General features: G+C 38.2%; 1 protein-coding gene across 1 annotated transcript; it reads right to left on the bottom strand.

The window, feature by feature from the left end:
* Positions 1 to 1359: 1359 nt before the first annotated feature.
* LOC309511271 (5-hydroxytryptamine receptor 3A) lies at positions 1360 to 12893 on the bottom strand. The gene is made up of 9 exons (XM_082186365.1): positions 8344 to 12893; positions 6003 to 6163; positions 5867 to 5911; positions 5383 to 5492; positions 4528 to 4700; positions 3333 to 3493; positions 2322 to 2532; positions 2050 to 2181; positions 1360 to 1775 (listed from the first exon to the last, which is right to left on the bottom strand). The coding sequence occupies exons 1-9, from the start codon at positions 8381 to 8383 to the stop codon at positions 1528 to 1530; spliced, it is 1281 nt and encodes a 426-aa protein (XP_082042491.1). The 5' UTR covers positions 8384 to 12893; the 3' UTR covers positions 1360 to 1527.
* Between the last annotated feature and the right edge of the window lie 124 nt (positions 12894 to 13017).

Raw genomic sequence — 13017 nt, 5'->3', positions numbered from 1 at the left:
CAAGTTTGTGAATATTTTGAATAAAAAAGGAAAGCGAAATAAAAGCGACACATCTGTCATACAGTTTTATTGTGGCTGCGGTCAATCGCGTGACGCGTCGCCATGGAAACATTAACATGGAAAAGTTCGCCTTGAAAAAACTCACTTTCTCGTGGCCACGAGTTAGTATCTTGAGGCCACGAGTTACTATCTTGAGGCCACGAGATATACTATCTTGAGGCCACGAGTTACTATCTTGAGGCCACGAGTTAGTATCTTGAGGCCACGAGTTACTATCTTGAGGCCACGAGATATACTATCTTGAGGCCACGAGTTACTATCTTGAGGCCACGAGTTAGTATCTTGAGGCCACGAGATACTATCTTGAGGCCACGAGATATATCTTGAGGCCACGAGTTACTATCTTGAGGCCACGAGTTACTATCTTGAGGCCATGAGATAGTTATAATAATTTTTTTTTTGCCAAAGTGGGACTAGGGGGGCTCCGTAGATTACAGAAATATTGTTGGATTTCATATGGTAGCTTCACAGATATATGATAAATATTAAATAACCATAAGTTTAAATCTTATACACATGATAAGATCAGAGAATCAGGCATGTCCAGAATGATTATGGCATTATCACAATGTCCAAAAACATAAACGTTCCTCCATATTTTCGAGGTTATAGTTCCCCGAGAGGACTGGGATCAAACCGAGATGGGAGAGCCACAGCGGATCTATTTTTTCCTCCCAAAGGACCAGGCAAATGATTATGCCGTGCTGAAGAAGAAAATTCTTGTCTGTCTTCAGTCTCTGTGCCGCACAGTAAGTGCATAAATACATTTTGAGCCTTGTGTCCCCATGCAGATTCAGGCTTGCTCAACTTGTTGAACCAATTTAAAAAAATAGGGCTGGGAAATGATTAATCGCACCCAGAATAAAAGTTTGTGTTTACATAATATATGTGTGTGTACTGTGTATAATTATTTTGTATATAAATACACACACGTGTATATATTTAAGGAAATTATGTTATTAATATATAAAATATTTAGATATAATATCAATTATATATAAATATACAGTACATACATGCAAATATTTCTTAAATATATACATGCATATGTGCATATTTATATACAAAATAATTAAAACAGTACACACACGTAAACACGAACTTTTATTTTGGATGTGATTACTGTTGCCCAGCCCTAAAAAAATGCAGCAAATGTTTTAAGAAGCTTATTTTGTGAAACTTGATAATAAAGAATGGAATATTTTCATCCTTTTTCTATTTTTTATGTCAGAATAGAATAATTAATAGTATAATTATTAAAATGATCTTCACTCTAAGAAAATGGCATTGCTGCAAAAATTTCCTTTTGGAGCCTTTATTTTCAAGTTAACGTACTTCAGTAGAATGTACAGTACAGTAACTAAAAAGGAAAACTATTGGCTTATCTATATTTTAATATTTCTAATGAAGCATGCAGAAGTTACGAAAGCCTGCATCTCATGTACAGGCCTATAAGAGGATATTTACTCATGTGAACCAAGCCATGGACAGTGATATCAGAAACACAATAACAGAGGTTACGTACAGAAAAAAGAAGATAACATGTATTATTGTTGCCACTCTGGTCCAGCACAGGGGTTTCCTCTCTTGATGGTTTTGATGAGCAACCGCCTGAAACTCCATGAGGATCTGCTTCAGAACGTTAAGAGTGTACAGCCGCTCTTCACTGCTGTCTGCAACTGAGTCTGAAGGGTCCGTTGTGTCCTTTACGCTCTCTGTGAGAGGAATTATACATGTGTTTGTTTGAAATATAAGATGTTTTATCATGGATCAATTTCTTTTGAAGAACCCATATAAGAGTGAAATTAATTTTCATTTTTCCAAGCCTGCTGCAAAAAGTTCAGATATAGAAAGCTCAGATAGCATTTACAGCTCATGAACAATAAGTTCATGGAGCAAAGATGCCAACATCCAAATCACATTAAGATGAGTAATGGATAACTAACTAATACAATGCCCCTCGTTATTAGATGTTGGGTGAATATTTACCAGAAAGAGCAGATGTGCTTTCCATCGCTGCTACTGAAACTGTCTGATTTCCTTTAGCCATCAGAAAATTCACAAAAATAGTCTCCAGAACACTGATGCCCATGAGAGTGAAGATGACAACACAATACATCCCTGAAAAAAACATTTAAAAAATAATAATTATAATAAAAAGTCAAAAGTTTTTTTGGGGGAAAAAAATATGTTTTTGAAAGCAGTGTCTTATGCTCACCAATGCTGCATTTGCAATAAAAAGCAGTAATATATAAACTCACCAATCAGAGGGATATTACTGGCAGTCGAGGGCAGCATGTCTTTAAGAAGCAGCAGTAACACAGAAATAGACAGAAGCAAAGTTACTTTAAAACTAAGCTTCTCTCCTCCACTTGAATCGATGAAGAAGGAGGCCAAATCCAGCACAAGGAAGTACAATACTGGCATCAGAAAAATAATGACATACAGTAAAGGTCTCCTCTGCATGGTGATCTGCAAGAACAGAAACCTCTTTAAATGCTTTATCAGAGCAGCTTTACATTAACACTGGAGACCGGAGCTAGTTGTTACAAGGTCTGTGTCTTATCTGTAAGGTTTTAAGTCAAAAGTTCTATGACTGAACACTTGTTGTCTCTAGTATTTTGTAATAGCTGTTAAATGAATGCTATGAAGTTACATTGAGATGCGTGAACTATATAATGACGGAATTTTTTATCTGAAAGGTGAAAAAGAATACTTTAGCATACTTTTAAAAAGAGTAGCCTACTTATTATGGAAATCATATACTTTGAAAGAATATACTTAAGTGTGATCTGAATGTAATGATTTTGGACACTTAACTGCGAGTTATTTAACAGTTAAATGACAATGTTGTCAGGGAATATACCAGACTCAGGTATCAGGTGAGAAGACAACACAGGTTTATTTAGCAGTACAAGTGTCATTGTGTCCAAGCCTAATCTCACAGTTACATCATTGTTTTACAATGACAGGGTTCCGCTGTGACAACTTGCCCCATAGACAGTATTGTGACTGCATGAGTCTTATTCTTACTGAAGTGACTTGAAGTCAAGTCAAGTCTTCTTCATTTATATAGCCGTTTTAACGATGTAGATTGTTTCTAAGCGGCTTTACAGTAACAAACGGATAATTTAAGGTAACAGAGATTGTTTTGGCTTTATAGCGGTTCTTGAATAAAGATATTTTCCAGCTAAAGTCAGTTTTATTAGAAGTGCACCATTCACATTAATGATAATCTATAATTATGTGATTCTTATCGTTCTGCTCTGTACCGTATATATCAGCTGATCCTGGTCTGGTCCTAGAGGATTGGCACTGCCTTTAGAAATATTTATACTGAGGAGTTCCCACTCTCCCTGAGTCTGAAAGGCCTTCTTGGAGCTGAGGGTCAGGAATGATGCATCAGAGAAAGGGTTAATTAGGAGCTCCTTGCCTGAGAGAAAATCAACAACAGACTTAATGACTTTAATTTCAAATATGCATAGGATGGGATTCTTTTGTTTGTCTCACTACCACATGAATGCATAAAGGGGGTCAAACTGACCCGTATTCACCAGTTGACCTTCTATTTCTGCCATGATTCTGAAGGTCACATACAATGGACACTTTACTATCCATAAACCATGGGAGAGGAGTGGAGAAAGGCATGGAAGTGACATAAATCACTTTAGCTCACATGACAATGCTAACATGGTGGTGGATGATGTACATTCAGACTGCATTCATACCACACACATTCATACCACACACATATACCACACACATTCATGCTTGATAATATTCATACTTACATATATATTTTGTAACAGTTATTCATCAAATGTAGAACCTACTCAGACAGTATATGAGAAAACTAGAGAAAGGCTATAAAAACTTCCCACAAGTTTGCTTAGAAATGTCTCTGTCTCTCTGAAAAGATCATTTTCACATGGTCTGTGGGAGACGTGGGGAGTAAAGTTGAAATGTTTGTAAAGTTAAATCTAAATGAGTTTGTTAAGAAAAAGAACACCTGCATTTTATAAAGAATAAAGTTCAGCTTTTGTAATGCATATATAGCCTACAAGGAAAGTGGACAAATAAACATGTTTAATATATGAAAACATTTGTGTATCATCAATTATTTCATTAATAGGACACCTATTTTCAAAGAAAACCATTAATTTGAATACGGGTCATTTTGACCCCCTTTATGCATTTGTGTACTTTTTTGGTTCATACATTCTAGGGTTAATAATCATGTTTGCCAACATCAGGGTTGTGCACCAACATGCATATTTTGTCCGAATTAATGATGTTTTTGATTTCTCCTGGATTGTAATGTTGTAGGCTATATTTCTCTTCCTTTATTTCAGTTCAAATGCCAATTCAACATCCTGTGTGTGGGGCCAATTCCACTCAATTTCACGTTCAGTAACTGAATTCTTTGCCCAACCCTGATCATCATTGATTTCGGAGTTTCAGATGTACTTGAATGTATTGGAGACTGAAGGGTAAAACTGCAGCTTTGGACGTCAAAGGGAAACTGGTGAAGGTCCATCTTGCAGGCCGAGGTCAGAGCTAAAGTGTTAGATGTGAGAACAATGCCTTCACAACGCAACTGCACATGTTGATTCTCTAGTGTCGCAAACTCTGTCTTGATGCTAAATAGAAAGAAAAAGAAGAAAAGTAGTGCAATAAAATTAAATGCAAACTTTAAAAGGTATAGATCAACCAAAAAATACAAATTCTGTCATCCATTACTCAACCTCATGTTGTTCAAATGATTTAATTAATCTTCAAAACATAAATGAAGAATCTTTTTTTTTATAAAATTTGAGATTTCTGTCCCTCCATTAAAAGTCCATTCAAACAAAATGTTCAAGCTTCATTAAGTTCATAAAGACATCGTGAAATTTATCCATTTGATTTGAGCGATTTAATCCAAGTCTTCTGAAGGAATATAACAACTTTAAATAATAAGAAGGTTTAATTTAGGCTTTTATTCACATTTATTCGGTTTAAGGGAATGAAAGTATTGTGGGTTTAAGACAAAATGAGGGTGAGCAAATGATGCCTGAATTTTCATCTTTGGATGAACTAACCAACCCTTTAAAGACTATGGAGATTCAGAGCTTTTTTTTCACTTATAATATTATGTAATGGATCTTGATAAAAACAGACTAGGAGATATTTCTTTCCTAACATTGGGATCTGCAGCCAGAAAGTGCTTGGTTTCACTAAATGCTGGAAAGTTGTCAGTTCTGAAAGTTTTTGTAAAACCCTTCCTTTCTTCTTCCTTAGTTACTTAGCAAACCATGCTGAATTACACAACATTTGTCATACCTTTCAATTATGTTGATGTCTGGAATCCAAACCATATCTTTTTTAATTGAAGAGACATTGATCCCACAAAAGTCATGAGGATTCCATACGGTGAACTCATTGTACCAACCCTGCAAAGTTTTGGGTATAACATTAACAGTAATTATAACTTGTGGTCAACCGACTTGGTCCAATGTAACAAGTTTAATAAGTGGCTTTTAAAATAAAAAAGAATTAAAATGTAACTTTGTTTTAATTTTTTAATATCTACATATATAATATGTGACTTAAAATAAATTAGACCTTTCAATGTCTCGCTTTGGTTCATCAGTCAAATAGTTACTGGGCGACGCCAAAAATTATGTTCAGATGGCCTGTTAATTATAGCTTGACAGTGTATCAACAAATATTATCATCATTTTTTCCAGATAAAACATCTGATTACACACGTCATGGTTTTATAAGTCGAGTAAAACTGTGTGAAAAGGGTTCTGAAAACACTTACAATTATAACTGTGATTTGTGTTGAGATGCTCTGGGCTTTTTCATCCTTTAGGAAGAAAGAAATGTTGAGTGGTGATAATACAACGGCGTGACGTCCGGTGTCATTGACATTCAAGTAAATTATGCTGGATTTATACCACTTCTGTGATGGAGGTCACAAGCAGGTTCATATAGATATTGGTAGGAGTTGTCCAGTTATGCACGGGCCGTAGGGACGTCATCTGAACGTCACTGTTGTCCAAGCCGAGATGCTCGATAAGTGCCCTGTAACTGCAGTTTTCAGCAGCAGACACACACCCTGCACAGATGACACTTCATGTCCGTCATTTACACCTTTTTCTCTGTTCAACATTCACCCTTCCATAAATATACTTCTCAACTAGTGTGCTTGTTCCAATAATAACAATGCTAAAAGGAAGATATAAAAATGCAACAATGCTTATAACCTGTTCGGTGAACATGGTTTCTCCAAGTAAAACATGTTCCTGCATCAACATCTTTGTTGATCCTGGAACAACATTCCAATCAACCAATCAGATTTGAGTGTCGAGTTTACAGTTTATGTCAAGTTTAGGCTTACAGGGTGCTTCAACATCAGTAGGCGCGTTTCCATTACAGATTTGAGCAACACTTGAGTCATTTTTTCTAAATGTCGACAAAAAACTATTGCGAAATTACGGCGTTTCCATTAACTGATGTTATGCGACTAAAACAAAATTTTTCCTTTCGCGATAAGTAAAATCATTACGTCCGGTGACCTGTAAATGTGCAAAAACTGTTTCCATTGCAGTTTTGCGAAATATTTCTTTTTCGAATTGCCTGAAAAACCACCTCATGCGAGCCTAAAAACTTTTTTGCAATAAATGGGAGTTTTTGCGAAATTGACGTGTTTCCATTGGGCGTATTTTCAATTCGCAATTTCAATTTGTGCAATTTGAAGGGTAATGGAAATGCAGCTAGTGTTATTCACCTATCATTTCCCTCTGGTTTTAGGGATAAGTTATGGGTAGGGTTAGGTTTAGGGGTAAGGATAGGGTTATAAGTACATTTTCGGACAGGAATGTTGTTCCAGGATCAACAAAATATGTTGAACCGAACATGTCTAACTCGGCAAAATCACTGTGACCATAACTGTTCTTAACTGTTGATGTAAAAAAAAAAAAGAGGTATATACTTTAGCATACTTTTTAAAGAGTACTTATTGCAGAAATAATACTTTCAAGTGCAAACTGAATGTAATGTTTTTCGAAAACTTACATGCTAACTGAAAATTAAATGAAAATGCATTATACTTTAAGCAGTTAGCTGAACTTAAGTGTTTCGACCCACTTAAGTAGGACTTAAGTACATCTTTATATGTAATTGCATAATTACATCTACTGTCTTTAAAGGGTAACTAAACCCTAAACCAACTTTTTTTAGTTAATGATCTGTAAGAATGGGGCTTTATTAGTGCTGTTCATTGATTCAAGTAGTTTTTTTGACATTTGTGTTTAAAGTGTTTTAATTTTACAAAATATGGTGTAAAAACGTCTGAGTGCTGCCCTCTTCAGGTTGAACAGTGGCTACTGCAGTTGAATTTTCCTATTGGAAGTTGTGGTACCCTCTGACGTCAGAGGGTACCAGCTAACCACGCCCTTGCCTGCAGAGAGATACGTCACAGATGCACGCCCCCTCTCCACTGGGCTCTGCCTACTTTTCCAGCATTTTTCAAATATTGCCAGTGGGTGGAGTCAGGCTCTGACCAGGGGTTTAGTTACCCTTTAAAGGCACACTATGCATTTTTCCATTTTTGTCAAACAGCGACCTCTAGAGTCGGTGTGGAGTACTTGTATTTAACGTTACTGTCGTAAATGCCACTCGCGCAGAGCCGTCTCTGCAACGGAAAAATGCACAGTGTGCCTTTAATATATAAATAAAGTCACAGCTGAATGTACTGACAAGCATTTATGATAAACTAAAATAATGTAATTTCTATTGAAACTTTAATGTCATGTATTTAAATATATTTATAATTACACATTTGTAATGATGAATTTGCAATTTAGTACACTTAAAATATATAAACTTAATACTTAAAACATAACGATTTAAAATTTTTAATTTATTACAAAGTGCACTTTTTAAAAGTCTACTTAAGTGTGTTAAGAAACATATGAGTCTCTCTTTAAGTGCACTTAAGTGGCCTTTTATTTTATTAATATTATATTATCAGCAAGTAGTTTTTTTAAATATACTTTTAAGATCTGACATACACTACAAGTAAATGCAATTAAGCTCACTTCTTTTTCATAAGTGTAGATAGCTAAATTAAATATACATATCAAATCAAAAGGCTCTGGATCAAACCAAAATGCAGTATTTTTGTGCAAATTCATCTGTCATGTGACTACATGACATACACTCATCCTCAAACACCAGAGGCAAAACTGCACAACACAACAACAGAAAGAGTTAGACAGTTAAGAACCGACTTACCGACTGAGACAAGATAAAATATTAGCCACCGGAGATCCATGGCAAATAGTCAAATAGAGATGCAGTATTGAACAGATGGCTGTCATTTGCTCACATTTATATCATGTAAATGAAAAGCATGTCCAACCTCCTCTCCTGTTCTTGTGTGTGGCCAAAAAAAAAACTATTCAAACTGCTGATGTCATACCTATATGTCATTAATATACATGCTTTGTCTGATGTTGTGGATTGTGGATTTATAAGGGGTCTTTGTTCTAAACAGAGACACTTTGACACCATTCTAGCAATCTTTTCCAGACCATTATTATTTAGTCTTCTTGAACAGAACTTAATCAGATTTAAATAAAGTTAATTGTCAACCATGATTTATATGCTATATTTACCTGTGCATGTAACATCAAACAGACGGATAAGAGATGCAACAAAACCCACTGGTGCAAATGCAAACAAACTGCAGTGAGTGAGTCTAGACCTTTGTTCAATACTTCATTCAGAGCCCTTGTACCGTACAGTGTTGTTTGCATTTATTCATTTAGCAGATGCATTTATCCAAAACGAGAACAACGTCCTTGATTATGATTTCACTTTTTTAACTTTAGTTAGTGTGTAATGTTGCTGTTTGAGCATCAACAAAATCTGCAAAGTTACGACGCTCAAAGTTCAATGCAAAGGGAGATATTTTCTTTTATAGAAATAGTTTTTTAAGGACTACAACAAACCGCTTATAGGGACTACAACAAGCTTCTTCCTGGGTTGGTGACATCACAAACCCTAACATTTACATAAACCCCTCCCCCGGGAACATGCAACAACCCCAGCAAACACAGAACACAACGTTTTAACAACATGGCCAAGAGGTTGCTATAAATACGTTGTGTGGTGAAGGTTCTTACGGTACTGATCCACTTGTCCGTGCAACACTTCTGTCGCGCCGCACTCCACTTTATTCCTATGGGTGACGTCAAGCGACTTTAACGCGCCTGCAAAGCATTCCGGGAAGGCGGCGCTTCATTTGGAAAAATGCTGCGCGTCAAAAAGCTGGCCGATGCCCATCTTTATGCAAATGAATTCCGTTGAACGCGACGCGACTATCCAATAGAAGTAGAGCATATGGAGACGGGGGGGGAAGTCTCTCGCGGGTCCTTTGTTCTAGACTGGCCGCTGGCCCAAACCCCGCCCATAGCGGTAAACTAAGGAACGCCCATCAACGTACAAATGTGGGGAGGTGTCGCGACACCACGCGACAGTCGTGTCGCAAAAGTGGATCTGTACCGTTACAGCGTTGTCACAGTGTTTGACATTGATTGTTCAGGGCCATTGCTTAAGGTTGTGTCTAGGGTGTCTGGACAACCACTGGACGACATATGTACTCGTCACTGCCCTGAAGAGTGTAAATCAGCCTTTTAAATTTCAAGTGCCCTCATTTTTCATCGAGCAAGGATACAAGAGAATTGTGTTTAATTTACCTAATTATTCAAACACAACCTAGAATTTCATTGTCTAATGTGACTTGTCTTGCTTCCCAGGAAAGATGTCATCTTGATGGCAGTTTATGTCTCTTTGCAATCCAAATTTATGCCTCCAAGTCGATGGCACCTTCACACAAATGCAAGTTACCCATGCCATTTGCACAGATACACCCCAATACCATGACATATGTTTGCCTTTGCACCTGTCGCTGATGAAAGTCTGGATGGTCCCTTTCGTCTTTGGGACTGAGAACTCGTCTGTTTTCCCCCAAAACAAGCTGAAACATGGACTCATCTGACCACAGCACACATTTCTACTGTGTCTTAGACCATCTGAGATGAGCTCGGGCTCAGAGAACTCGCCGGCATCTGCACATACAACTGATGTATAGCTTTCTCCTTACGTAACAGAGATTCAAGTGGCATTTCTTGATGCAGCGTCAGACTGTGTTAAGTGAAAACGGTTTTCCAAAGTACTCCTGAGCACATGTGGCTGTATTTAACAGAGTAGCATGATGGTTTCTCATGCAATGCCTTCTGATGGGTTCAACAGAGGTCTCCTGCCTTGCCCTTCACAGGCTGAGATTTCTCTGGATTCCCTGAATCTTGTGACAATATTATGTATGGAAGATGGTGAAAGACATACATTCTTTGCAATCTTGCATTGAGAAATGTGATTTTTGAATTGTTTGACAATTCTCTCATGATATTTGGCACAAAGTGATGAGCCATGAGCCATCTTTGCTTACAAAGACTGAGAGGCTCTTTTACACCCAAATGCGGTACCCTCAACTATTACCAGTTCGCCTGCTCATTGTGGACTGTTTCTAAAGAGTTGGATAATCTAACTTGGATAATCTTTTCACTTTTATTTGGCCTCTGTCCCAACTTTTTTGGAGTGTGTTGCAGCCATCCAAATCAAAATGTGTTTCATATTTACAAAATACAATTATGTTGGTCAGTGAAAACATTAGAAAACTTTTATTTGTACCTTTGTCAGTTAAAATAAAGGTTAAAAACTATTTACAAATCACAGATTCTTGATTTTATTCTGTACAAAATGTCCCAACCTTTCTGGAATTGGGGTTGTAGTAAACTTTTAAATTAATCATAATTTTAATAACTAACATTTATTTTCCTTGCAGGAAATAACATTTATATGCTTTTGAAACCTAAATGTTTCCAAACACTTTGGTTAAAGTTAGTTAGCATGTGTGTGAATCATCTCCGAATATAACAAAAGGGGAAATGAAACTATACAGATGTTTCAATATATAAACTCATGACTTGTCGTCCGACTCGAAGCCAGTTGTCGACTGTAGACATAATATAGTATAAATATTATTAAGTGTCGACTATAGATGTTTGGGCGTCGGGGAAAATCTACCTTTTCTAAGACTTTCTCTTCTGCTGACCTCCAAAGCAGACAATGCGCTGCTCTGTGCTTCTAAAGCTGGTCATTGAAGAAGAGGGAGTACCTAGGCGCATTTTTATTGCTTTAATAATTGATACCCAATTATTGAGGGAATATAGGTTTGAGCGTCAGTCAATCCTTTGTCTCACCGCAACACTTGAGCGTTACATTGAGCACCAAACCCAAAGGAGTCATGCACTCCCAGCACTGCTTCAAGTTAATTTCTTTGAGGTTTTTTGCTTGCTGTACTTTTCAGTCTGTCCACTGTCAAATCCACTGTCTGCAGAGCTGTCCATCGAGCAGCCTGTGTCGCCGAAATGACATCTATGTGAAATAACTTCTTTTTTTTTTTTTACTTTTGGGGGACAGTGGTTATCCCTGTCATTCATGGCTTATGACACCTTTTAGGAATCAAGTAGGAGCTGCACAGGTAAAATTCATTTAAATAGCATCAGCTTAGCTATTTAGATGAATAAGTCTAACAAAAGCAGCGCATACTCAAAGTGCAAACTCCTAGCCTGTGGCGAAAAGAGGGGGGTTTGGGAGTGAGGAAGCAGTGCGTCTCTCACTGCCAGCGCACACCCTGTATGTCCCGAAGAGAAACTGCTCTCACTTTAATCACTGAAAAAGCAGTCTTTCAGAACCAAAACAAAAACCCTATGCCCAGCCCTCCTCCGGGAGAAGGAGAGGTGCGTTCACCACCTCCTGGGAAACAGCAGTCCCCTCCATCTCTGGTCGCCCGTCTCAGGGCCGCTTCGTTGACCGTTGGGAAGCTTTAGTGGTGGCCTGGGGGATGGGCTGCATCATCTTCTTGTGGGGGGACTCAACGCCTCGGTCTGCTACTGGACTGCCGAGAGCTGCTGTGCAAAGTCCTCGACAGTGTCGCGGAAAAGGCCACCTTGCGAGATGGGAGCGTCGAGAAAGCGCACTCTGTCGACATTTTGCATGTCTGCAAGGTTTAGTCAGAGATGGCGCTCCTGGACCACCAAGGTGGACATTGTTTGGCCGAGGACCGGCACCGTGAATTTTGTCGCCCGGAGGGAAAGGTCAGTCGCCATGCACAGTTCCTGAATCAACCCCGGCTCAGAACTACCCTTGTGCATTATGAGTGGTCTGGTGGACTTCCAGGATGGCCATCGCATGCAAGGCGAAGGCGGCCTGTCCATCGGCACTGTAAACCCTAGCATAGCAGCCAGAGCTGCCGTCGTCTCACAGGCGCCTCGGACAAGTGCGTTTCCTCCAGGCGGCAGCACTTTGCAAGCATAAATACACTCCACCTGGGGAATCCCTTAATGGCCCACCATCGAGGGTAGTGAGAGAGAAATAACTTTTTTAAGCAGATTTTGGCAATGTCGTTTGCCAAAGAAAGGCGGCGGCCCGGGGCAAGCATGGCTGTCAAATCCGAATCTGATTCAGCTTGAGCAAACACCGCTGAAGCTCAGCATCATCTTCCTCTCCAGAGAACAATAGCCCTCTATCTGATGCAGCTATCGACATCTGATCCTCATCCAGAGCGCCGAGTGGGTCATCGTGATGGGAACCCACGCTGTCATCTGGCACATGACATCTGGCTAGTTGCCACTATAATAGTATACTATAATAGAAAAAAAACTATAATAGTATATCAATGATACTAAAATACCACTGCTGAAAAAAAAAAAAATACAACAAAATACAGTACAATACAAAAAAAATTATTATTAAAAATCTTATTGTCATGCATTATGTGACATGAGAATCAGACACATGTGGTCAGTCTATTGTGCCAGCGTTTACGAGTATTATGAGTGT

This window comes from Leuciscus leuciscus, assembly GCF_965113295.1.
Source record: "Leuciscus leuciscus genome assembly, chromosome: 1".
NCBI classification, from domain to species: Eukaryota; Metazoa; Chordata; class Actinopteri; order Cypriniformes; family Leuciscidae; genus Leuciscus; species Leuciscus leuciscus.
Note: the sequence above shows the minus strand (reverse complement) of the source record. Positions and strands in the feature narration are given on the sequence as shown.

Coding starts and splice junctions, on each gene's coding strand:
- LOC309511271 (XM_082186365.1), bottom strand. CDS start 8,383: ATGGATCTCCGGTGGCTAATATTTTATCTTGTCTCAGTCG. Junction 5,912..6,002: donor TGACCTCCATCACAGAAGTG/GTATAAATCCAG, acceptor TTCTTCCTAAAG/GATGAAAAAGCCCAGAGCAT. Junction 5,493..5,866: donor CACAAATCACAGTTATAATT/GTAAGTGTTTTC, acceptor AAAACTTTGCAG/GGTTGGTACAATGAGTTCAC.